Source organism: Oncorhynchus kisutch, linkage group LG5, assembly GCF_002021735.2.
Source record: "Oncorhynchus kisutch isolate 150728-3 linkage group LG5, Okis_V2, whole genome shotgun sequence".
NCBI lineage: Eukaryota > Metazoa > Chordata > Actinopteri > Salmoniformes > Salmonidae > Oncorhynchus > Oncorhynchus kisutch.
The window spans coordinates 4405407-4432695 of NC_034178.2; the positions used below are offsets into that span (position 1 = coordinate 4405407).

Genomic DNA, 27289 nt, shown 5'->3' on the forward strand with positions numbered 1-27289 from the left:
CCGGGGCCAAAAAGTACAGGTGGCATGGATGGATGGATGGATAGATAGATAGATGGACACGTGCATTGGGACAGGGATGAAGTGGGCAATAAGAGTGGAGGAGATGGTAATACACAATATGAATGATATGTGGTGGCCATGATCAGCCATGGATAACAAAGAGAGATACCAGTGATGGTGCAGGTGGGGTGTGTTAACATTAAGGTTAGGGCCACAGCCAGTGGAATGGAACGTGAAAAGACCCATTCAGCCAGAAACAAATCCCAAACAAGAAACACCCCAAATTAAAAATGGATAAAGGAAATCATTCCAACCAAAAACATGAGAAATGATAGACAAATACATTGTCATAAAAGAGGAAGAGAAAGAGAGAAAGGAAAAAATTAAGAGAAATGTTCTGCATCTTTATGAAAGAAAAGATCAAGAGGTAAGAAGAGAAGACAGTGATGATTCTCCATGTACATACCACAGACAACAGATATGGGGGGGGGGGGGGGGGGGGGGGGGGGGGTTGTGCTCCAATCCATTTCATTTCAGTCAAGTCATTGAATTTGGATTCACTTCCTGAATAGCAGGTGGGGTGGGGGGGTATGCCAGCCTCAAGCCATGCACATAAAATTCCCCATACCACATAGGAACAGGAAGTGGGCAGGTGAAGAGAGGAGCGAGAGACCATGCAGGGAGCTGCAGGACAGCATGGCATTACTACCCAACAGATCTTTCACATAACCTACTGTACTCTACAGGGCTTCTGTTCTGGGAGTCGTCACATCCCTTACACAAGGTTTCTGTTCCTTCTACCCTCCTCCACTTCATCTAGCCCTAGTCATCTTCTCAGCAAGCAGTGTCAGAGAACAGGGGGATGGGGTTGGAGGAGAGCTGGATAGGGGGATGATGTGGGGGTATGGAAAGCGAGCTCTGTCATCATGGGGGAGCATTCTCCACAAACTGTCTGGACAGACTGTCAAGCAGATGCTGCGTGAGGAACCAATGCTAATTACAGAGAATTAAAAAAGAACTTATATTTTATAAATGGGGGAGAAGGGACCCTGTAGTTGGCACTGTCCCAGCATATGGAGCGAGCAATATGTGTGCGTTTCATTTTAGTTCAGGCAGTGGGCTGGACACCTACCTGCGCATGCAGTCGAGGGCCTGGGAGAAGACCTGTGGGGCCATGCCATGTTCGTGCTGTAAGATCAGACATTGCTCCAGGGTGACGGACATGGCCGTGCGGTCCTTAGCACTCTTACAGCTGGTGAAACGCACACCGTTCAGACGACGACAGATCTGGGGAGGAGAGATACCAGGATATAATAGACAACAGGCTGCTCACTACAAAATTATTCTTCAGGCCTGCTCTGGATCCTCATTAGTAACATCCGTACAGAAGGAAATTAACTGGACCCTCATTAGTAGCATCCATACAGAAGGAAATGGACTGGACTCGAAAGGATCATCTCCAATAATTCATTCATGGCCCTGCAGCAAAAAAAAAATGTGCCTACCTCTGCTGCCTGCCACAGGATGTCTACGTTCTTGTTCTTCCTGGCGTGGACGTTCTGTCCCAAGAACCTCAGCAGTTCTGGTAGACACGTCTGTGAACGGGACCTTGGCAGGCCTGAGACCAGGAGAGGGGGGGGGGTGTTATAGGCTACATCTTAACAATATTCTCCATATAGGGCCATTTACTTCAGGTAGGACCATATAGGGCCATGTACTTCATGGTGACTTACAGTCCTCAGGTAGGACCTCCTTGAACTGTTGATAGTAGGAGTTGAGTCTGGCCAGACTCTCTAGGTTAATGATCTCCTGCAGAGATGTGTCTCCAAACCTTTCACAAACAGGAGACATGTCAACAATACAGGGACATCACCACTCTTCATCCCTCCATCATTCCTTCCCCCCCGCTCACTTCTCTGCCAGCGTCTGCTGTTCGTTGATTCCCACGTTGAAGAGCACCGGCTGGACGCGCAGCAGCATGCCGTTCTGGATCTCCCGCGGCAACGCGTCAAACATGGTCTCCGGCAACGGGATGCGGACGTTGAAGCCGTCCCGGTTGCCAGTGATGACTGGCAGCATGTCGGGGGAGGAGCTGGAGGTTGCCTGGGTCACCTTGAAGGTAACGTTCCGTAGGTCCATGATGCCAACCGACATGTCCTCCAACATGGACAGCTCCTCGCCTGGGAGGTATGTGAGAGAGTGAACAATCATTAAACAGAGAGAATGAGAGAGATAAAGAACGAGAGAGCGGAGAGTGTACTTTACCGTAGGTGCTGAGCAGAGACTCAAACTGGGCCAGCAGGCCGATGGTGTAGAGCTGCCTGAGGAAGCCATCGTCACGGAGACAGTTCCTCAGCTTGATGATGAAGCCACAGATGAGGGCAGTGAGCTGGAGACAGATATTAACATTAACACTGAGTATACAAAACATTAGGAACACCTGCTCTTTCCATGACACTGACCAAACTATGATCCCTTATTGATGTCACCTGTTAAATCTCCCTTAAAAATCAGTGTTGATGAAGGGGAGGAGACAGTTTAAAGGATTTTTAAGCATTGAGACAATTAACACATGGATTGTATGTGTGTGCCATTCAGAGGGTGAATGGACAAGACAAAACATTAAAGTGGCTTTGAACAGGGTATGGTAGTAGGTGCCAGATGCACCGGTTTGAGTGGGTCAAGAACCGCAACGCTGCTGGGTTTTTCACACTCAACTGTTTTCAGTGTGTATCAAGAAGGGTCCACCAACCAAAGGACATCCAGCCAACAAGACAACTGTGGGAAGTATTGGAGTCAACATGGGCCAGCATCCCTGTGGAACGCTTTCGACACCTTGTAGTCCATGCCCTGACAAATTGAGGATGTTCTGAGGGCAAAAAGAGGGGCGGTGCTACTCAATATTAGGAATTGTTCCTAATTTTGGTATACTCAGTGTATATAAAAAAAAAAATACTTCCACATATTACTCTACCTCACTGCTTGTGTGTCTGTATGTATGCGCACATGTGTGTTTGCTAATGGGTGTCTGTGCACACATGTATTTGCATCTGCGTGTGTGTGCACGTCAGTATGTGTGCATGTGTCCTGTGCTGACCGTCTGGCAGAAGACCACGTCTCGTCTGTACTGCAGGGAGAGGTCCATGGCGATGGTAGGAGCACTGTCCTGCATCAACAGGAACACCATGGAGCTCTTAGCCTTGTCACTCATCATAGCCACACACTCTGTCAGCGTGGTGAGGAGAGGGTACAGCGCCTCGCTCCACTCCCCTGGGCCAGACACACAGTAACAAAAACAGTAACACACACACACACACAGTAACACACACTATGTAGTCTTCTGCATTGAAAGCATCCTGAGACCCTTAAACTGCTGCTGCAACTCCTTCATATAATGTGAGACAATAACATGTGACAACACATTGGCCTTTAAGTCCTTCATCTCTGATAAGGTACTAGAAACAGAGGTGTCATACAGACGGTGTGATATATAGAGCTAGACGAAGCAGTGGCACTGAGCTGGCCTGCAGCTAGAAGCAGTCAGAGAGACAGGGGGACAGAAGCTGGGGAGAGGACAGAACTCTTACCTGGGAAAGCCTCCTCGCCACTGGGGCTGCCATCTGGAAGGGGTGGAGGTGCCACATGCATGGTTAGGGAGCACCACCAGCAACATGGCAGACAGCACACAGTACAGTAAGCACATAATAAGCTAGATGGCTAGAGTACGTAGGCTGAGCTGGCACATAGGAGGCCACAGCAACGGGACTTTGGCTGGCCTCCAGAATACAACAAGCACTGACAGACCTACCTAACACAGAGAAAAATGAACCATTCACACATACGAAATACATCTTTGGAATGTTTAAGAACAAAATACTGCACAAAAACAAGGTAGAACAATTCTAATAGGTTGAGATATGATGAATATGATAGCAGTATGATGAGCGGACAAATGTGCATGACAAAGCAAAAAAGCAAGTGAAGTGAAGAAAGAAAGGAAAGAAAGAAACCTACATGTGTTTTTGTCAGGGCTGGGTGGGCATGCATGAGTCAGATTCAGGGTGAGAGCAGGCAGGAGGGAGGATGATGATGGTGAGGAAGGTAGTGATGAAGGCTCCTCCTGGGTCATGCAATCGGGGTTGATCCAGAATGCCCTGGTACTCTGGTTACCTTTCTTACTGCTGCCGCCCTGCTGGTGGCCCGGGGTAGTGTCCCCCTGGCTGCTGTCGCCAGGCAGACGGTCCTTCTGAAGGAGTTTGTCCACCCGCTGGATGATACACTCCAGACTCTTGTCTACATTTACCCACACCTTCTCCTGGGGGGAGGGAATGAAGAGGGGAGGAGGAACACAAAAGAGAAGTACAGTGTAGGGGAAGGGAGAGAAGGGTAGAAGAGAGGAGAAACGAGAGAAGAGAATAAACAAAAGCCAATCAAATCTAGAGTTCCAGTCTAGACATCTGATGGACCAACAAACCAAACAAAAACAAAACAAATCCCTCAGTAAACACACTGCTTTCCTCCTTACATACTGGAACTGGATTTAATTGCTCCTAAACCACGAAGGCTAAACTGGAGTTGACCTGTGAACCCCTGAGCCCTGGTGACCCCTTGCCTTACCCACTCCTCCTCGTGCCAGTCGACGTGCAGTGAGGAGCGGCTGTTGCATCCGCTCCACTTGGCCAACAGCGTGTCCCGGTCGTTGCGCAGGACTACTTGATCGCTGGCGTCGGCGGAGGGTGACGCCTTGGAGGCGATGTACTCGGGGCGTGCCGCGTTCAGCGCCTGGATTGCCGAGGCCAGAAGTTTGCAGTCGCACTCAGTCACCAGCTGGCGAGTCTGAGGGTAAAGGTCATACCACACAGCGGGAATTGAGCCAAGAAAGAGTGGCCATTCTGTATTCTCGTCCGTCCACATGATGACAAATTACATTGGTCAAATAATATAATCGATCTCTTTGGGTTTATGACTGAAGAGAAAATACACACCCCACAAAGGTCAGTAAAACAGCACAAACAGACCTGGTACAGACCAGGCCAGGGGCCCTCCTTCCCCAACAGACCTGGTACCAGGCCAGGGGCTCTCCCTCACAAACAGACCTGGTACCAGGCCAGGGGCTCTCCCTCACAAACAGACCTGGTACCAGGCCAGGGGCTCTCCCTCACAAACAGACCTGGTACCAGGCCAGGGGCTCTCCCTCACAAACAGACCTGGTACCAGGCCAGGGGCTCTCCCTCACAAACAGACCTGGTACCAGGCCAGGGGCTCTCCCTCACAAACAGACCTGGTACCAGGCCAGGGGCTCTCCCTCACAAACAGACCTGGTACCAGGCCAGGGGCTCTCCCTCACAAACAGACCTGGTACCAGGCCAGGGGCTCTCCCTCACAAACAGACCTGGTACCAGGCCAGGGGCTCTCCCTCACAAACAGACCTGGTACCAGGCCAGGGGCTCTCCCTCACAAACAGACCTGGTACCAGGCCAGGGGCTCTCCCTCACAAACAGACCTGGTACCAGGCTAGGGGCTCTCCCTCACAAACAGACCTGGTACCAGGCTAGGGGCTCTCCCTCACCTTATCAGCCAGGATGGCGAGGGTCCTCTCCAGACCGTTGGCAGAGCGGTCCTTGGCGGCGCGGGACAGCCTCTCAGCATAGTAGCTGACCTGGGTCTTCAGGGTGTTGATGTGGGAGATGATCTCCTTGGCCCGGACAATATCCTGGGGGATGTACACTATAGACTGACAGCTGGACAGGGCACTGCTGCAGGGACAGACAGGGTGTGGTGTTAAGAGAACACAGCATTTACCCTGAATTGCAGACATGTAGACACAGAGGCAGTAGTCACAGGCACGCAGAGGCAGAGAGTAGTCACAGGCACGCAGAGGCAGAGAGTAGTCACAGGCACGCAGAGGCAGAGAGTAGTCACAGGCACGCAGAGGCAGAGAGTAGTCACAGGCACGCAGAGGCAGAGAGTAGTCACAGGCACGCAGAGGCAGAGAGTAGTCACAGGCACGCAGAGGCAGAGAGTAGTCACAGGCACGCAGAGGCAGAGAGTAGTCACAGGCACGCAGAGGCAGAGAGTAGTCACAGGCACGCAGAGGCAGAGAGTAGTCACAGGCACGCAGAGACAGTCAGTCGCCACGCAGTCGCCACGCAGTCGCCACGCAGTCGCAGAGACAGTCGCAACGCAGTCGCAGAGACAGTCGCAACGCAGTCGCAGAGACAGTCGCAACGCAGTCGCAGAGACAGTCGCAACGCAGTCGCAGAGACAGTCGCAGAGACAGTCGCAACGCAGTCGCAGAGACAGTCGCAGCGCAGTCGCAGAGACAGTCGCAACGCAGTCGCAGAGACAGTCGCAACGCAGTCGCAGAGACAGTCGCAACGCAGTCGCAGAGACAGTCGCAACGCAGTCGCAACGCAGTCGCAGAGACAGTCGCAACGCAGTCGCAACGCAGTCGCAGAGACAGTCGCAACGCAGTCGCAGAGACAGTCGCAGAGACAGTCGCAGCGCAGTCGCAGAGACAGTCGCAACGCAGTCGCAGAGACAGTCGCAACGCAGTCGCAGAGACAGTCGCAACGCAGTCGCAGAGACAGTCGCAACGCAGTCGCAGAGACAGTCGCAACGCAGTCGCAGAGACAGTCGCAACGCAGTCGCAGAGACAGTCGCAACGCAGTCGCAGAGACAGTCGCAACGCAGTCGCAGAGACAGTCGCAACGCAGTCGCAGAGACAGTCGCAACGCAGTCGCAGAGACAGTCGCAACGCAGTCGCAGAGACAGTCGCAACGCAGTCGCAGAGACAGTCGCAACGCAGTCGCAGAGACAGTCGCAACGCAGTCGCAGAGACAGTCACGCAGACACAGTCACGCAGACACAGTCACGCAAAGGCAGAGACAGTCACGCAGAGGCAGAGTCAGGCACGCAGAGGCAGACACAGTCACGCAGACGCAGAGACAGTCACGCAGAGGCAGAGTCAGTCACGCAGAGGCAAGCACGCAGAGGCAAGCACGCAGAGGCAGGCACACAGAGGCAGGCACGCACGCAGAGGCAGGCACGCAGAGGCAGGCACGCAGAGGCAGAGACAGTAGTCAGACAGTAGAGACAGACGCAGAGACAGTAGTCAGACACGTAGACGCAGACAGATAGTAGTCAGACAGTAGAGGTAGACGCAGAGACAGTAGTCAGACACGTAGACGCAGACAGATAGTAGTCAGACAGTAGAGGTAGACGCAGAGACAGTAGTCAGACACGTCGACGCAGACAGATAGTAGTCAGACAGTAGAGGTAGACGCAGAGACAGTAGTCAGACACGTAGACGCAGACAGATAGTAGTCACAGACAGACGCAGACAGACAGATGCAGACAGTAAACACATACAGAGACAGACACAAAAGACGCAGACAGTAGACGCAGACAGTAGACGCAGACGCGTAGACAAAGATGGTAAGAGCACACACAGGAATGTGAGACTGAATGTGCACTGCATTCTGGGAACTGAAGGAGATTGTACTACTGCAACATTCTCAACATTCTCTCACACTGCTTGACAGATTACACACCTGGCTGCATACAATACATATCTGAATAATTCAACTCTGCTAGAATATTCTACTCTGCACGTCTGGGACTGAGGTGAGCATCCACATCTGCATGCACAAGCCTGTTCCTCACCTGGAACACAGACAACACTATCTAGACATAGAACCACAGATGTTCAGAGTGAGGCAGACTGTTGAAGATGTAGAATGTACAATGCTATTGTTATGGATCTGTCGGTCTCTGTAGTTCTATGCCTCAAACCCCATAGCAAGCGCTCTACTGTAGATCACCCTCTGTCCATATACAGTAGCTTACGATGGTACTCACAGGCGGCCATTGTGGATTCACACTTACAGTGGTGAAACACAGGTAGGTGACTGAGTGACTCAGCCTTACAGCTAAAACAACAAACTCAGTGACGGTGAACAAACAATTATTTCCGTGCAGAAAGAACCAAACAAACAGTGGGGAGAATAAAATGACTAAAGAACAGAATCAGAGTACATAGGAACTCACCATTCTTCCTCATAAACGCTGATTAGAAAATAAAGATGCAATTGGAAAAAATTAAAAAGCCAGAAAAATTAAAATCATCTTTGAAATATATAATATAATTAAGGGGAAATGCCAAGGCTAAAAGCAGCATAGCATGTAGTGTACAATGAGAAAACAGCTGGAAGTCAGCCGTCAAAATACGGATCATGCTGTAGCACAAGAACAAGGGATAAACAGACGTACATGGATTTGATAAATGAAGCATTGCATTTGACAGTATGTTGTGGGGTATCCTTCATTAACCACATACATAATATCATTCTCAGGATGTGATTCTCAACTGTATAATGACGTTAATGTTTCGACAAAAGCAGTGGTTTGTGTTTAATGCAGGTGTTCATTCTGCCTAATGGTTATAACCTGTTAAAACACCGTAAACATGTTTCGATGTAGTTCAACGTTCCAATACCATTTTAAAAGGGGATGGGGAGAGATAAAAGGGTGTTTCTCTACCAAAAACAGACTTAGGATTCACTTGATTAGAAATGTGTCCGTTAAAAACAAGAGACTTAAAAGCCAGGCCCACACACAGCCAGATAATCAGTCAGTCAGTAGGGTTGTTAGCTGAAAAAATGTGATAAGATTAGTGAGCATTGGCAGCAAGAAGGATACATCTAATACAACCAAGGTTCTACCGCAGTTCCACCTCTGTGAGGTTCTGTACTCACTGTTTCTTGGCCTCCTCGAACTTGGTGATTTGCTTGCGCAGGCCGCTGTTCTTGAAGCCCTGGTAGTGGGCGGCGGGAGCCCCGATAGTCACCACGTCATACGTGTGGTCTGGGGGAACATAACTATTAAGGCCAAAGTGGAGAGCTGCATGAACATCCAGGGAGGGGGAAACAGGGAATGGGGCTCAGCTCACCAAAGCCAGACTCATCCTGCACCCTCATCCTCTGGACATGAAGGTTGGTGGGTATGAACTCCAGCTTCCTCTCTGCCTTCAGGTTACTGGCCTTGAACGACGGACCTGGAGGAAAGACCAGAGAAAAGAGAGGGGTGGAATAGCCAGAGTAGGATTCTCATGTTAAACCACAACAAACCACCTTAGACATAGTTATCTGAGGCTGAAATAAGTTAGTGTGTTACTTGTAGTCGTGTGTGTGTGTGTGTGTGTGTGTACAGTACTAACCCTTGTAGTTGGTGAGGTGTGGGGGATGAATCAGAATTAGTTGGGTAACATAGATAAGATGTTTTATTTTCATAATATGCTTGTGAGATACTTGTCATTTAGAATGTATCTTTTTGGACTATAGTGTTGGCAGTTTGCAGTTGTCCTTTCTCTGCTAGGGCTCAGTTACTTCAAATCAAATTTTATTTGTCACATACACATGGTTAGCAGATGTTAATGCGAGTGTAGCGAAATGCTTGTGCTTCTAGTTCCGACAACGCAGTAATAACCAACAAGTAATCTAACTAACAATTCCCCCCCAAAAAACTACTGTCTTATACACAGTGTAAGGGGATAAAGAATATGTACATAAGGATATATGAATGAGTGATGGTACAGAGCAGCATAGGCAAGATACAGTAGATGATATCGAGTGACTTCCGGCGCCGACAGAGATGGCCGCCTCGCTTCGCGTTCCTAGGAAACTATGCAGTTTTTTGTTTTTTTACGTGTTATTTCTTACATTAGTACCCCAGGTCATCTTAGGTTTCATTACATACAGTCGAGAAGAACTACTGAATATAAGATCAGCGTCAACTCACCATCAGTACGACCAAGAATATGTTTTTCGCGACGCGGATCCTGTGTTCTGCCTTACAAACAGTACAACGGAGCGGATCCTATGCAGCGACCCAAAAAAACGACTCCGAAAGAGAGGGAAACGAGGCGGTCTTCTGGTCAGACTCCGGAGACGGGCACACCGTGCACCACTCCCTAGCATTCTTCTTGCCAATGTCCAGTCTCTTGACAACAAGGTTGATGAAATCCGAGCACGGGTAGCATTCCAGAGGGACATCAGAGACTGTAATGTTCTTTGCTTCACGGAAACGTGGCTCACCGGAGAGACGCTATCCGAAGTGGTGCAGCCAACGGGTTTCTCCACGCATCGCGCCGACAGAAACAAACATCTTTCTGGTAAGAAGAGGGGTGGGGGCGTATGCCTTATGGCCAACGTGACATGGTGTGATGAAAGAAACATACAGGAACTCAAATCCTTCTGTTCACCTGATTTAGAATTCCTCACAATCAAATGTAGACCACATTATCTGCCAAGAGAATTCTCTTCGATTATAATCACAGCCGTATATATCCCCCCCCAAGCAGACACATCGATGGCTCTGAACGAACTTTATTTAACTCTCTGCAAACTGGAAACAATTTATCCGGAGGCTGCATTCATTGTAGCTGGGGATTTTAACAAGGCTAATCTGAAAACAAGACTCCCTAAATTTTATCAGCATATCGATTGCACAACCAGGGGTGGAAAGACCTTGGATCATTGTTAATCTAACTTCCGCGACGCATATAAGGCCCTGCCCCGCCCCCCTTTCGGAAAAGCTGACCACGACTCCATTTTGTTGATCCCTGCCTACAGACAGAAACTAAAACAAGAGGCTCCCACGCTGAGGTCTGTCCAACGCTGGTCCGACCAAGCTGACTCCACACTCCAAGACTGCTTCCATCACGTGGACTGGGAGATGTTTCGTATTGCGTCAGATAACAACAGTGACGAATACGCGGATTCGGTGTGCGAGTTCATTAGAACGTGCGTTGAAGATGTCGTTCCCATAGCAACGATTAAAACATTCCCTAACCAGAAACCGTGGATTGATGGCAGCATTCGTGTGAAACTGAAAGCGCGAACCACTGCTTTTAATCAGGGCAAGGTGTCTGGTAACATGACCGAATACAAACAGTGCAGCTATTCCCTCCGCAAGGCTATCAAACAAGCTAAGCGCCAGTACAGAGACAAAGTAGAATCTCAATTCAACGGCTCAGACACAAGAGGCATGTGGCAGGGTCTACAGTCAATCACGGACTACAGGAAGAAATCCAGCCCAGTCACGGACCAGGATGTCTTGCTCCCAGGCAAACTAAATAACTTTTTTGCCCGCTTTGAGGACAATACTGTGCCACTGACACGGCCTGCAACGAAAACATGCGGTCTCTCCTTCACTGCAGCCGAGGTGAGTAAGACATTTAAACGTGTTAACCCTCGCAAGGCTGCAGGCCCAGACGGCATCCCCAGCCGCGCCCTCAGAGCATGCGCAGACCAGCTGGCCGGTGTGTTTACGGACATATTCAATCAATCCCTATACCGGTCTGCTGTTCCCACATGCTTCAAGAGGGCCACCATTGTTCCTGTTCCCAAGAAAGCTAAGGTAACTGAGCTAAATGACTACCGCCCCGTAGCACTCACATCCGTCATCATGAAGTGCTTTGAGAGACTAGTCAAGGACCATATCACCTCCACCCTACCTGACACCCTAGACCCACTCCAATTTGCTTACCGCCCAAATAGGTCCACAGACGATGCAATCTCAACCACACTGCACACTGCCCTAACCCATCTGGACAAGAGGAATACCTATGTGAGAATGCTGTTCATCGACTACAGCTCGGCATTCAACACCATAGTACCCTCCAAGCTCGTCATCAAGCTCGAGACCCTGGGTCTCGACCCCGCCCTGTGCAACTGGGTACTGGACTTCCTGACGGGCCGCCCCCAGGTGGTGAGGGTATGCAACAACATCTCCACCCCTCTGATCCTCAACACTGGGGCCCCACAAGGGTGCGTTCTGAGCCCTCTCCTGTACTCCCTGTTTACCCACGACTGCGTGGCCACGCACGCCTCCAACTCAATCATCAAGTTTGCGGACGACACAACAGTGGTAGGCTTGATTACCAACAACGACGAGACGGCCTACAGGGAGGAGGTGAGGGCCCTCGGAGTGTGGTGTCAGGAAAATAACCTCACACTCAACATCAACAAAACTAAGGAGATGATTGTGGACTTCAGGAAACAGCAGAGGGAACACCCCCCTATCCACATCGATGGAACAGTAGTGGAGAGGGTAGCAAGTTTTAAGTTCCTTGGCATACACATCACAGACAAACTGAATTGGTCCACTCACACAGACAGCATCGTGAAGAAGGCGCAGCAGCGCCTCTTCAACCTCAGGAGGCTGAAGAAATTCGGCTTGTCACCAAAAGCACTCACAAACTTCTACAGATGCACAATCGAGAGCATCCTGGCGGGGTGTATCACCGCCTGGTATGGCAACTGCACCGCCCTCAACCGTAAGGCTATCCAGAGGGTAGTGAGGTCTGCACAACGCATCACCGGGGGCAAACTACCTGCCCTCCAGGACACCTACACCACCCGATGCTACAGGAAGGCCATAAAGATCATCAAGGACATCAACCACCCGAGCCACTGCCTGTTCACCCCGCTGTCATCCAGAAGGCGAGGTCAGTACAGGTGCATCAAAGCTGGCACCGAGACTGAAAAACAGCTTCTATCTCAAGGCCATCAGACTGTTAAACAGCCACCACTAACATTGAGTGGCTGCTGCCAACACACTGTCAATGACACTGACTCAACTCTAGCCACTTTAATAATGGGAATTGATGGGAAATTATGTAAATATATCACTAGCCACTTTAAACAATGCTACCTTATATAATGTTACTTACCCTACATTATTCATCTCATATGCATATGTATATACTGTACTCTATATCATCGACTGCATCCTTATGTAATACATGTATCACTAGCCACTTTAACTATGCCACTTTGTTTACATACTCATTATGTTGCCCGGTCTCAACTTTTTATTAGAGATACTGAAATGTTGAAAGTCAAAATGCTATTGCAAAAGCTGAATTATTATTAAAGGTGAAGATTAAGCATAACTCTGACTGGTGTGTGATTTGCTCTCATCATTTGGTAATACAGGAAATTTCCACGACAGAGGTCAGAGTCTCCTGGTAGTCGTGTGTGTGTGTACAGTACTAACCCTTGTAGTTGGTGAGGTCAGAGAGAGTCTCCTGGTACGCGAGGATGATGGTCTGGTACTGAGTGACTATCTGTCGTCGTAGGTTCTCCCAGCATGGTGACAACTCCCCCAGCTCCTCCAGCTCACAAACCCTGAACACACACACTTAGGGAACTTAGGCATTAAATGATATTTTATTAATGCACACTCAATTAACAAATCCCTGGACACGGTCACAAATGTGCATGTCGGTGTGTGTATACATCTCTGTGTGTGTGAATATGTGTAGTAGTGTACCTGACAGCGTCCTCCTCCAGCAGTAGTTTGACATACTGTCTGGGGATGTTGAGAGACAACACACTTTCAGCCATCTGTTCTAGCACCCGCAGGTGGTGACCGTCCGTGGTGGGGAAACGATACATTCTGGACATGGTGCCTCCAAACACTGAGAGACACACACACACGGAAAATGCTCAACATCATCTAACACAATCTCTGAATCATTTATTTTGCTTCACAGTCGAGTAATAAATGATAAAGGAGGTGTATATTTGAAGGTCACATTTTGTCTCGGGGGGGGGGGGGGGGGTTTAAAGTATAAGAGGAGCATGTGAAAAAGTATTTCCTTCCCAGAGGACAATAAGCCATTCCACTGTATACAGATGTCTGTCCAGACACACACACACATCTGAGAGTGGTGACTAAGAAAAGCAACAATCTCTCACTGAGCGTACGGGTAATGACATTACTCAGTGAAACCTGCTAACATCCAGCCATGAGGGACGGATCGGATGGATGTCCAATCAAATCATTTAGAGCCGCAGAAATCATTTTTTAGAACAGAATCACATTAGGTGAAATGTTACGGAAGATGATACCGAACTGCATTCGTCTCAGGTGACACTTATGAATTATTGGCGCCTGCTTACAAAGCGTCTCAGTGGGGAGACAGGCTCTTCTAGTGGGCTTTGGTAGAGGTGGTGCCAATGGGCTGAGATAATGGGACAGACCCAGCTGTCCCTCCTACCTGATGTCAGCAGGATGTCTTTGCATAAAGATGCATATTTGGCTCTGACACCCATGGATTCTGTCAGGCTCTCGTCCACCGGAAGCACGGTCTGTGGCACACAGGGATAGAAGAGTCACACATGCAGGATGCACTCACACACACGACCCTGGCCCCGGTCTCACAGGTGTCTGACATTTGGTGTCAGCGGTAGGGATACGGCGAGAGTCTCGGAAGCTCACCCTGCCGTTGATGGTGTCTGGTAACCTGGCAACAGGCAGAGTCCTCTGATCCCTCTTCTCCTCTATCTGCCAGGCAATGATGGTGATGTTCCCCACGTGCTTGTTCTCTGCAGATCTGTTCATCAATAACACACCAATAGGGCTGTCAACGGCATCCCCCAGGAACACAGTCTACAGTCAGCAACGATCAAACAGCAAAAAACGATGACAGACCCAAAACAATCTAGCTGAAAAATGTATAGGCTTCATATATACATTACTATGGAGCCATACATTTAAGCATCCTCGACTGTTATAAGACAATAATCATTTGGGTGCTTACATTTGTCCTATTTCACAAATGTACAAGAATATATTATACATGTGTGAATATCCCAACTCCTCCTGAGACCCCCTCACAGAGTGGGGTCACGGCCAGGGTCAGCCATTGATAACTAAAGAATGAAACAGGATTAGTGAGCTTTGGCAGCAAGCAGGACACACCTGATAACAGCAACCCTGGAACAATTATAGTTAAGTGCCTTGCTCAAGGGCACACAGATTTTGTTTTACCTTGCAGGCTCAGGTTACTGGCACAGAGCTCCAACCACTAGGTTACCTGCCACCTTACCAAAGGCATGGGCTATTTTATTTTATTTAACCAGGCAAGTCAGTTAAGAACTATTTATAATTTTACAATGAATGCCTACCCGGGCGACGCTGGGCCAATTGTGCGCCACCCTATGGGACTCCTAATCATGGCCTAGTTACACCCCTAGCACTGAGATGCAGTGCCTTAGACCACGGCGCCACTCGGGAGCAATATGAATATAATTATAATGACAAATGAATCCTGTCTGAATCAATTCCACCTGTCTGTCTCTCATACCCCAGGGTCAGGTGTAACCCGTGTCTCTCCCCCCTACCCCAGGGTCAGGTGTAACCCGTGTCTCCCCCCCCTACCCCAGGGTCAGGTGTAACCCGTGTCTCCCCCCCCTACCCCAGGGTCAGGTGTAACCCGTGTCTCCCCCCCCCTACCTCAGGGTCAGGTGTAACCCGTGTCTCCCCCCCCTACCCCAGGGTCAGGTGTAACCCGTGTCTCCCCCCCCTACCCCAGGGTCAGGTGTAACCCGTGTCTCCCCCCCCCTACCCCAGGGTCAGGTGTAACCCGTGTCCCCCCCCCCTACCCCAGGGTCAGGTGTAACCCGTGTCTCCCCCCCCTACCCCAGGGTCAGGTGTAACCCGTGTCTCCCCCCCCCTACCTCAGGGTCAGGTGTAACCCGTGTCTCCCCCCCCTACCCCAGGGTCAGGTGTAACCCGTGTCTCCCCCCCCTACCCCAGGGTCAGGTGTAACCCGTGTCTCCCCCCCCTACCCCAGGGTCAGGTGTAACCCGTGTCTCCCCCCCCTACCCCAGGGTCAGGTGTAACCCGTGTCTCCCCCCCCTACCCCAGGGTCAGGTGTAACCCGTGTCTCCCCCCCCTACCCCAGGGTCAGGTGTAACCTGTGTCTCTCCTACCTCAGGGTCAGGTGTAACCTGTGTCTCTCCTACCTCAGGGTCAGGTGTAACCTGTGTCTCTCCTACCTCAGGGTCAGGTGTAACCTGTGTCTCTCCTACCTCAGGGTCAGGTGTAACCTGTGTCTCTCCTACCTCAGGGTCAGGTGTAACCTGTGTCTCTCCTACCTCAGGGTCAGGTGTAACCTGTGTCTCTCCTACCTCAGGGTCAGGTGTAACCTGTGTCTCTCCTACCTCAGGGTCAGGTGTAACCTGTGTCTCTCCTACCTCAGGGTCAGGTGTAACCTGTGTCTCTCCTACCTCAGGGTCAGGTGTAACCTGTGTCTCTCCTACCTCAGGGTCAGGTGTAACCTGTGTCTCTCCTACCTCAGGGTCAGGTGTAACCTGTGTCTCTCCTACCTCAGGGTCAGGTGTAACCTGTGTCTCTCCTACCTCAGGGTCAGGTGTAACCTGTGTCTCTCCTACCTCAGGGTCAGGTGTAACCTGTGTCTCTCCTACCTCAGGGTCAGGTGTAACCTGTGTCTCTCCTACCTCAGGGTCAGGTGTAACCTGTGTCTCTCCTACCTCAGGGTCAGGTGTAACCTGTGTCTCTCCTACCTCAGGGTCAGGTGTAACCTGTGTCTCTCCTACCTCAGGGTCAGGTGTAACCTGTGTCTCTCCTACCTCAGGGTCAGGTGTAACCTGTGTCTCTCCTACCTCAGGGTCAGGTGTAACCTGTGTCTCTCCTACCTCAGGGTCAGGTGTAACCTGTGTCTCTCCTACCTCAGGGTCAGGTGTAACCTGTGTCTCTCCTACCTCAGGGTCAGGTGTAACCTGTGTCTCTCCTACCTCAGGGTCAGGTGTAACCTGTGTCTCTCCTACCTCAGGGTCAGGTGTAACCTGTGTCTCTCCTACCTCAGGGTCAGGTGTAACCTGCGTCTCTCATACCTCAGGGTCAGGTGTAACCTGTCTCTCCTACCTCAGGGTCAGGTGTAACCAGTGTCTCTCCCCCCTACCCCAGGGTCAGGTGTAACCCGTGTCTCCCCCCCCTACCCCAGGGTCAGGTGTAACCCGTGTCTCCCCCCCCTACCTCAGGGTCAGGTGTAACCAGTGTCTCTCCTACCTCAGGGTCAGGTGTAACCTGTGTCTCTCATACCTCAGGGTCAGGTGTAACCTGTGGTTCTTCTCCTGCAGCAACTCCTTCACAGGAAACAGAGCTGAGCCTAATAAATACATCTAGGTCAGGAGAAAGAGAGAAAGCGAGAGAATAAAAAGAGTAAGAAAGCGAGGGAGAGAGAACGAGGGAGGGAGTGAGCGAGAAAGGATACAGAGACAGACATCTAAGAAAACAACACTCCCAAGGTGGCTGGTGAGGGAAGGGAGGTGATGAGAGGAATGGGACTGACCTAGTAGTTTATTATCTGATGGGAGCAGGACATATTACTTGGTGTTTTAATGTAATCTTATCTAATATTCTACCCACCGTGCCCTGAGAGCGGTCCTTGACGTCGTACACAGACAGCTTGACCTGCGTCTGCTGGTTGATCAGAGAGTCCTGGAAGAAGGCTATGCTGCTCAGGAATATAGGGTTATTGGTGCCCTGTAGGGGGAAGCAATCAATCAATGAAGCTCTCATTGTTGCTTCATCTAAACTGTACACATACAGAAAGATATTAGTTAACAACATTCTAAAATCATGTTTTATTGTCACATACACCAGATAGGTGCAGTAGATTGTGTTGTTTTACAGTGTTGTTTTACAGGACGCAGAGGGACGACGTCAGTAGGGGGCAGAGGGACGACGGCAGTAGGGGGCAGAGGGACGACGGCAGTAGGGGGCAGAGGGACGACGGCAGTAGGATGATGGTCTGTCTCACCTCGATGATCTCAGTCTGGGTGTGTTTGGTCCAGAAGGCCTGGGGAGGGGTGGTGCAGCTCACTGCCACAAAGCTGTTGGGTTTCCGCTCCAGAGCTGGGGTCACCAACTCATTACAGGCTGGGGAGGGAGGGACACAGCACGTTGGAACGCACGGAACAAGAAATTAAAGACAAATTCCTTTAGAAGTTAATTTACTGTACTCACCCACACTGAACTCTAGAACAGGCTCATCTGGATCCTGGCTGTTCCCTACAAAACAGCAAAGTAGCATTAACTCATACAAGTCATTTTCCACTAATTCAGTTGGCAGAAATGAAAGGACAACAGTGATAAACATGTCGGTGTACCTTGATATACAGACTGGATCAACAGGATGTGTACAAGGCAGGAAGTCATTGCATTACCAATTGTTCATCACATGGTCTCTCATATTGTTTGTTTCCTTGATATAGTCTGTGTCCAACGCACAACCCTTTCCCATTCTCACCTGCGAGTGCCAGGCCGATCATCTCAGAGGAGAGGTCAAAGGTGTTGGCCCGGTACACTGACCAGGGTCTCTGGTGGCGGGGGCTACGCTCTCTTGCCTCCGACATCCTGATCCTGCTGGCCTTCTCCAGGGGGGAGGAGAGGCACACACCCTTGGTAAGAACAAACACCCTTGTACTGAGCCACTCCACGACCCCGCCTGGGCCTTCCTCTACAAGCTGAGAGAAGGAGGGAGAGATAGGGAGAAAGAGGGACAATGATAAACATAAAGGACCACACCTACTATACATCCAGTCACATCTCCACTCTGACCATTGTTTCTCTCTCTCTTTTCCCTCTCTGTACCTCCCCTTCATCTTCTCCGCTCACATTTCACTTTTGGTGCAGGAGCACTGCAGGCTGTGGAGGTGGCTGGACTCCCAGAGGAGAGGCTAGTCCACATAGAGAGAGAGAGGGATGGACGGAAATATATATAGAGCGACAGGGATGGAGGGACATCGACAGAGAGCAGCACGTGTCTGTGAACATGCAGTTAGACATCATTACTCTGCTTCAGCAGCATCCCGAGGGCACTGCATCTATCTCTCTGCTGCACAATCTGCTCTCAACCGCATCTGACAAATTAGATTATTTGTGTGTGTGTGTGTGTGTGTGTGTGTGCGCGCGCACGCTTCCGTCTGTCCCTCAGTGTGGGTCTATATGTGTACTCAAGTTTGTCTAGTAAGCCTTTTGTCCATGGAGTCCTAAATTCATAGATTTCAGAGTTTTGATACAGTGGATGCATCATCTTTGTTTGGGCACGAAGTGTACAACATGAAGTAAACACAGACTGTCCTTTAGCCTGCCAGCAGACAGGAAGAAGCTCTGAATACGACAATGTTATTCGTCCTGTTTACACAATGGTCTCCCGTCATTTCAAAACTGTTGCTTACAATTTCAAGGGGCACTTTATCACATTAATTCAGAGAGAAGCCACAATAGAGTAGGTGTCAAATCGCACATATTTCAACCCTCGAGTCATCAGTTAATTGATAGAAAAGAGGAACTGAGAGTTATAAAACGTATCATCTTAAATAATGACAGCATACAGTGCCTTCAGAAAGTATTCAGACCCCTCGACTTTTCCCACATTGTTAGGCAACAGCCTTATTCTAAAATGTATACAATATTTGAGTCCCCTCATCAATCTACACACAACACCCCATAATGACAAAGTGAATAAGTTTTGATTTTCTAAAATATATATATTTTATACACACACCTGTCTCAATAAGGTCCCACAGTTGACCGTGCATGTCAGAGCAAAAACCAAGCCAAGAGGTTTAAGGAATTGTCCATAGAGCTCAGAGACAGGGTTGTGTCGAGGCACAGATCTGGGGAAGGGTACCAAAACATTTCTGTAACATTGAAGGTCCCAAAGAACCCAGTGGCCTCCATCATTCTTAAATGGAAGAAGTTTGGAACCGCCAAGACTCTTCCTAGAGCAGGCTGCCGGGCCAAACTGAGCAATCGGGGGAGAAGGGCCTTGTTCAGGGAGGTGACAAAGAACCCTATTTGTCACTCTTACAGAGATCCACAGTTCCTCTGGAGATGGGAGAACCTTCCAGAAGGACAACCATCTCTGCAGCACTCCTCCTAATCAGGCCTTTATGGCAGAGTGGCCAGACGGAAGACAATCCTTGGTAAAAAAGGAACATGACAGCCTGCTTGGAGTTTGCCAAAAGGCACCTAAAGGACTCTGACCATGAGAAACAAGATTCTCTGTTCTGATGAAATTGATTGAACTCTTTGGCCTGAAAGCCAAGCATCACATCTGGAGGAAACCTGGCACCATCCCTACAGTGAAGCATGGTGGTGCTGCATCATGCTGTGGGGATGTTCTTCAGCGGCAGGGACTGGGAGACTAGTCAGGATAGAGGGAAAGATGAACGAAGTAAAGTACTGAGATATCCATGATGAAAACCTGCTCCAGAGAGTTCATGACCTCAGACTGGGGCGAAGGTTCACCTTCCAACAGGACAACGACCCTAAGCACAGTTAAGACAACGCAGGAGTGGCTTCGAGACAAGTCTCTGAATGTCCTTGAGTGGCCCAGCCAGAGCCCGGACTTGAACCCGATCGAACATCTCTGGAAAGACCTGAGAATAGCTGTGCAGCGAATGCACTGTATAAGCTGGCATCAACTGAAGGGTCTGAATGGGCATAAATGGAGCAACAGGTGCCCTTCACAGAAAATAACAATGAGTGGTGGCAGATGTTTTTCCTCAATGTTGAACTGACACTTTCATATCAGCTGTGCCTATTCCAAATATAGACCGCATTTCTGCTCTCACTCATCACAAAACCATCCAATGTCCCTCCCACTCCTCATCCTCTCCCCAAACCTCCCCCTCAGGGGACAAAGTTCACCCAGGGAAGGCCCTCAGCCCATTGGCCAGTTAGCCCAGGAACCAGGCCTCTCCTCAAACAAGAACAATTAGCCCATTTACACTGAGGCTGGAGGCTGTGGGTAATAGACCAGCCCTGGTCTACTTAACAGCTTCAATAGAGATCCACTCTATTTCTGTCACTGCTAACAGCTGGAGTATAGTAGCTAGCAACAGCCCACAGCACCAGGGCTAGAACACCTCAGAGAGACTAGGTCAGACAAGGAGGAAAAGGTCAGAGCTGCTTGCTTTCACATACGTCTATTGCCAATACCCAGCTTAGTCAAGATGATCAACACTGCCTGGATGTTTTGTATAAACAAAACCACGTATCAAGGTTCCGTTGAATGCTTTGTTCCTCTGTGATACCACAGGTCCACTTCTGTGTTAAATGACAAGTGTTGGGCTGATATGTAGGGCATCCTTTATGCAGAGAGCCTTTCAAGCGTTCATGTGGACTATCCCAGAGATTCAGCTGTGGCGAGATAATACAAACAGCAGGATGTTTTTCTAGGGATTCTGATGGAAACACTCCATCTACCCCCGACTGTCTCCATGGTAACAGTGCACTCTTCAAAGTATCACTCTGGGCCTTGCTCAATGAAACACACTAACCAGGTTTCCTAAAGAAAAAGGTTTGCTTATTTAGTTGGACTGTAAGGACATAGACATGGCAGAAGGGTTAGTCATCAGCTTGACTGGAAGGCACATTACTGTGTGTTATGATGATGAGTAGGAGCAGAAGGATGAGGACTTCCTGCTAGCTTAATGATGTCTGCTCTGATCAAGTAGGTAAACTTCCCCTGCAGGCCAGTGTTTCTCCTCGGTTACATCAAAAGAAAGGAAGGGAACTAAATACCCAGACTGCATAGACCAAAATATTTGAGGCTATGTTTAGGCAGGGGTGTGCAACAGAGCACGGGAAGGGGGGTGGGCGTCCCGCCTATGCATTCATAGGGGAAACCTTGTCATAGAGCCACACATCATCAGTGCCGTCAGTTGGGCATCATTCCACAGAGGCTGGGCTGGGGGCTTTCCTGGCAGGAGTACAAGGTGCCGGAGGCCTGTCTTGTCTAATCAGGCAGAAATGCTGGAGGAGAGCCCATCGATAGCTAGCTGATGCTGCTGGTGGTGAAAAGCTCAGCAGATACAGGTCTGGTTAGCACACTCATCACAGATCCTCTTCTGCCCTGCCAGAGCACATGTGGCTCAGGTTAAATAAAGTGCACTATATAGGCAATAGGGTGCAGTTCAGGGAATGAATCCAAATGTCTTGTATGTGCTCTCTGTACAATGGATCAACATAGATTGAATTCATGGAATTCATGGTCTGCCTACTATCTACAACTGTTCTGTAATTGCCTGGGAATATGGGCCACATTTGTAAGAGCCAAATGGTAGCACACGGTGGTAGGCCTGATCACTGACGACAATGGTGCCATGATCGTGGAAAGAAAGGGAGGGCCGAGCACACCCCCATCCACATCGACAGGGCTGTAATGGAGCGGGTTGAGAGTCAAGTTTCTCTGTGTCCACATCACTAAGGAAGTAACATGGTCCTCACACACTAACGCAGTCAAGAAGGCACGACAACACCTCTTCCCCCACAGGAGGCTGAAAAGATTTGACATGGGCCCTCAGATCCTCAAAAGGTTCTACAGCTGCACCATTGAGAGCATCTTGACTGGCTGCATCACCGCTTTTGGCAACTGCTTGGCATCCGACCGTAAGGTGCTACAGAGGGTAGTACATACGGCCCAGTACATCACTGGGGCCATGCTTCCTGCCATCCAGGACCTCTATACCAGGCTGTGTAAGAGGAAGACCCTAAGTCATAGACTTCTCCCTCTGCTACCGCACGACAAGTGGTACCGATGCACCAAGTTTGGAACCAACAGGACCCTAACAGCTTCTACCCCCAAGCCAGAAGACTACGAAATAGTTAACCAAATAGCTATCTGGACTATCTGCACTGACCCCCCTGCACAAAATCTTTTGATGCATCATAAGCTTCTGCTACCGTTTATTATCTATACTGTTGCCTAGTCACTTTACCCCTACCTATATGTATACATCTACCAAAATGACATCGTACCCCTGCACATGGACTCGGGACTGGTACCCTGTGTATATAGCCATGTTATTGTTAATCATTGTGTATTCCTTGTTTTACACATTTTTTTCTATATTTTTTTCTCTCTGCATTTATGGGAAGGGCCTGTAAGTAAGCATTGCACTGCTAGTCTACACCTGTTGTTTATGAAGCATGTGACAAATAACATTTGATTTATAGCGCCAGAGTGAGGAGACCCTGATGATTAGTAACTCACATGAACTGGGACACATGTGCTTTTGGAGCTTCCACGGCTAGGTTAACAAATCCTTGCTGGGTTTCTGACGTAGTTTCTCACACGCAGTAACAACTGGAGAATACCGCACAGACTGGGCTGGGGACCAGACTCGGTTTAAAACAGTTTCTAGGTTTGCGAATACGGGTTTGATGAATTCTCAGTGTCTTTGTGTAACCCTGGGCACCTGGTACCGTAGGTTAACCAGATATGAGTAAACAGAGACATTGACACTTCTGACATTGTCCTCACCAGAGAAGCTAAGGACTGGGGGGGGGGGGGGGGGGTGACACCAACGGCAATAGCTAGTCTTACTGGCGGCCGATCTGACTGGCAGGGTTTAGTGGATTTCACTTCTGCTGTTATGTTAAGTCTAACGCTGCACGCAACAGACAAGCTCTCTATGAAGAAACCGGGTGAGTGAGTGAGCGCGTTTAGACTTTGAGGACCCTGTGAGGCGTCCACGGTACTGCCTGAAATCAGATTTCTCCCTTCTCTCCCGGTTTACTTCCTCTCCTTCCCAGCAGACTACACTCCTGCTAATTCCACCGTTAATGAGTCTAATTCAGCCGTGTGACTCAGTGACTCCAATAGGATTACCAGCCAAGCGACAAGATCATTCTTTAATTCGTCTTGAATCTAAAAACCTCAGCTTGCCTTGGTTGTGAAAGCCCCTCAAGGCTCCGAGTTTCTTCCCACTCTGTGCTGGTTTCAGGAACCTCCCTCCAGAACTCCCCTGAGTGGGATTGACACTATCACACGGAGGGGTCTTGCCCAACCACACCTGGAAATGAGGATGTGTTTGTATCAAGGGTTTCTCTGCTCTCAGTCTCAGACAGTCTCCAAGCCTGAGAAGGGCAGTGTGGAGGAGAGCTCAGTCCTGTTGCCCTTAAAAGGCTAAAAACTGTTTCTGTGTTGACTGACTGCCAAGGTTCTGACTGTCCAGGCCAGGCATCACACACACACACGACGACGAGCTAAAAGCATACCGTCTCAGAGTTTCCTCAGATCTGGACTTCCCATCTCTGCCTTATCAAACACACCTATACAGAAGGCAGGATAACGGCTCTCCCTCCATGTCACTAGTTTCCATCTTACTGTCGTCCTCCTGCCCTCCCAGCCCACATTAGTTATTTTTATAGCCCCGGCCTTGTCTAAACAGACTTCAACTCTGCACCACACCAGTATGTATCTGTGTCATAATGACTATGGAGAAGGTAAACACTGCTGGAGAGCAAACAGAGTACATTCATAAAATAAAATCTCTTTTGACACTTAACAGTGCTTATTTTATCAGTCTAAATGAGGTGCTGTGAGTAAGCCCTGTATCAGGGTCAAATAGCACTGGATTCATCATAGAAACTCAATAGAGACTATTAAATTCTATCAAAATAATATCTCCAAAATCTTAGACTCCCCTGACATTTTCATTTCCTGAATAAATATCCAGATGAATTTGTAGGTGCAGAAAGTCTTACATATTCTTCACCTTCATTTACATGATGTAGAGTAGTTAGAGCTGCCCTCCAGACTAGACTAGCTACCTAGTTCCTACAGTAGTTAGTGTTGCCCTCCAGACTAGAGGTCGACCGATTAAATCGGAATGGCCGATTTCAAGTTTTCATTGCAAATCGGTAATCTGCATTTTTGGACACCGATTACATTGCACTCCATGAGGAGACTGCATGGCAGGCTGACTACCGGTTACGCGAGTGCAGCAAGTTGCCAGCTAGCATTAAACTTATCTTAACATAATCACTAGTTAACTACACATGGTTGATGATATTACTAGGTTAACTAGCTTTTCCTGCATTGCATATAATTGATGCGGTGCCTATTAATTTATCATCGAATCACAGCCTACTTCTCCAAACGGGTGATGATTTAACAAGTGCCTTCACGAAAAAAGCCTAACCATAAACATCACTGCCTTTCTTAAAATCAATACACAAGTATATTTTTAAACCTGCATATTTAATTAATATTGCTAGGAAAATTGTGTTACTTCTCTTGTGTTCTGTGCAAGCAGAGTCAGGGTATATGCAGCAGTTTGGGCTGCCTGGCTCGTCGCGAATTGTGTGAAGACCATTTCTTCCTAACAAAGCTCGGAATTAATTTGCCAGAATTTTACATCATTATGACATAACATTGAAGGTTGTGCAATGTAACAGCAATATTTTGACTTAAGGATGCCATCCATTAGACAAAACACAGAAAACGAATCAACGTTTTGTTTTCGAAATGATAGTTTCCGGATTTGACCATATTAATGACCTACGGCTCGTATTTGTGTTTAGTATAATTAAGCCTATGATTTGATATTTGATAGAGCAGTCTGAGCAGTGGTAGGCACCAGCAGGCTCGTAAGCATTCATTCAAACAGCACTTTCCTGCATTTGCCAGCAGCTCTTCGCTGTGCTTCAAGCATTGCGCTGTTTATGATTTCAAGTCTATCAACTCCTGAGATTAGGCTGGCAATACTATAGTGCCTATAAGAACATCCAATAGTCAAAGGTATATGAAGTACAAATGGTATAGAAATAGTCCTATAATTCCTACAACTTCTTACCTGGGAATATTGAAGACTCATGTTAAAAGGAACCACCAGCTTTCATATGTTCTCATGTTCTGAGCAAGGAACTTAAACGTTTTTACATGGCACATATTGCACTTTTACGTTCTTCTCCAACAGTGTTTTTGCCTTATTTAAACCAAATTGTACATGTTTCATTATTTGAGACTAAATGTATTTTAGTGTTCATTCAGTATTGTTGTAATTGTCATTATTACAAATATATATATAGAAATAGGCAGATTAAACCGGTATCGGCGTTGGTCGACCTCTACTCCAGACTAGACTGGCTGCCTAGTTCCTACAGCAGTGAGAGCAGCCCTCCAGACAAGCTGCCTAGTTCCTACAGCAGTGAGAGCAGCCCTCCAGACAAGCTGCCTAGTTCCTACAGCAGTGAGAGCAGCCCTCCAGACAAGCTGCCTAGTTTCTACAGTAGGCTCTGTCTGCCTTACTTACAAATCAAGGCCTTGTTCATGTCAGGGAGAGGGAGGGACTGACGTGAGGGGACTCAACAGCTCAGGGTGTACCTGCCCCTCCCCCCTTCCATCTCTCTCGCTCTAGTCACCAGCCTTCTCTCAGGATCATGTTAGGATGCCACATCCCAACAGCATCCTCATATACACCATAACAAAGTGCCTGAGACGTGTGCAGGTGTACTTACTGTCAGTGGGGAAGTCAGAGAGTGGCAGGTAGCCTTGTGGTTAAGAGCGTTGGGCCAGTAACTGAAAGGTTGCGAATTCAAGTCCCTGAGCCAGGCAAAGTGGAAAAATGTACTGTTCTGCCCTCGAACAAGGCAGTTAAACAACAACTGCTCCCCGGGCAACTCGATTAAGTCACCCCCCCCCCCGCCACACCTCTCAGAGTCAGAGGTTGGATTAAATGCAGAATTAACATTTGGGTTGAATGCATTCAGTTGTGCAACTGACTAGGTATCCCCTTTCCTTTCCCAGAGGGAGGAAAGGCCAACTGATGCAGTCAGAGAGGAGCAACAGACTGGATCTGACCAGAGGAGGAGACAACGTATCAGAAAAACTAAAAAGGATATTTCAGTATTTGCTCCACTTCCCCTAGCTGTATATAGCAGAGTATACAGCAGAGTAGCTATGATCTGTACATTGGGTTTGACAGTGACCGAGGCTACAGGACTGCCAAATCACAGTCAGAGGTAGTGAGGCGTGCTACAACACATGATGGCAACCAGAAGAGGAGACATTCACAATTTAACCTTCACATCTGATATTCTATCTCTGCCATGGCCTGGCCCCAAACACCACTCTTCAAAGTGATAACTCACTTTTTGAAGGTGTGTGTGTGTGCCTGCCAGTGTGTGTGTGTGTGTGTGTGTTAGTTTGAAGATCTACTGAGGCATTGCAGTGTGTGCTTCCATCTATTTCAGAAGCAGTCCTGCATATACTCAATCCAGATGGTCCCTGCATCATCAGTCAGAGACACTGATCAATGGACTGGAGCCACCGGACCACCCTCTCCACACACACACATGTTTTTTTGTCACGGTGTGTGTTAGGGCTGTCCCCAAAAAACAAAAAAAATCTTGGTCGACCGAAAGTCGTCTGTTCTTTCAACCAATTGAATATTATCTTCATATCTCAAAATCATTGTCATGTGGTTAATCAAAATCACATTGGCTACAACGTCTGCAACGAACATGAAACAAACATTGCATCAACTAGTAACTTGGGTCTAGCCCGAAGCTTGCACTGCTAGAAACATTGTATGTAGAATTATGGGCCGTCAGAGTTTCCCCAACCAGTGAGCGCGGGACAGACACAGCTGTAGGCTACTTGTGCAAGGGATAAGAA

At 48.7% G+C, this 27289-nt stretch overlaps 1 protein-coding gene across 22 annotated transcripts in view; it reads right to left on the bottom strand.

The window, feature by feature from the left end:
* The window catches only part of LOC109882390 (inositol polyphosphate-4-phosphatase type I A), a 46981-nt gene that overhangs the window by 6151 nt on the left and 13541 nt on the right, over positions 1 to 27289 (bottom strand). For 3 of the 22 annotated variants that reach the window (XM_031824174.1, XM_031824181.1, XM_031824193.1), the window contains exons 2-23: positions 18125 to 18341; positions 17842 to 17886; positions 17636 to 17754; positions 17242 to 17358; positions 16882 to 16994; positions 14287 to 14401; positions 14066 to 14156; positions 13336 to 13483; positions 13060 to 13190; positions 8951 to 9055; positions 8757 to 8865; positions 8050 to 8067; positions 5570 to 5756; positions 4618 to 4836; positions 4015 to 4315; positions 3588 to 3620; positions 3098 to 3270; positions 2266 to 2389; positions 1913 to 2180; positions 1734 to 1831; positions 1506 to 1618; positions 1133 to 1287 (exon numbers count right to left, since the gene is read on the bottom strand). In XM_031824174.1, the coding sequence (XP_031680034.1) occupies positions 1133 to 1287; positions 1506 to 1618; positions 1734 to 1831; positions 1913 to 2180; positions 2266 to 2389; positions 3098 to 3270; positions 3588 to 3620; positions 4015 to 4315; positions 4618 to 4836; positions 5570 to 5756; positions 8050 to 8067; positions 8757 to 8865; positions 8951 to 9055; positions 13060 to 13190; positions 13336 to 13483; positions 14066 to 14156; positions 14287 to 14401; positions 16882 to 16994; positions 17242 to 17358; positions 17636 to 17754; positions 17842 to 17886; positions 18125 to 18341 (2999 nt within the window). The remainder of the gene's footprint in view (positions 1 to 1132; positions 1288 to 1505; positions 1619 to 1733; positions 1832 to 1912; positions 2181 to 2265; positions 2390 to 3097; positions 3271 to 3587; positions 3621 to 4014; positions 4316 to 4617; positions 4837 to 5569; positions 5757 to 8049; positions 8068 to 8756; positions 8866 to 8950; positions 9056 to 13059; positions 13191 to 13335; positions 13484 to 14065; positions 14157 to 14286; positions 14402 to 16881; positions 16995 to 17241; positions 17359 to 17635; positions 17755 to 17841; positions 17887 to 18124; positions 18342 to 27289) is intronic. The other 19 variants (XM_031824177.1, XM_031824196.1, XM_031824185.1 and 16 more) reach the window with 14 other exon arrangements.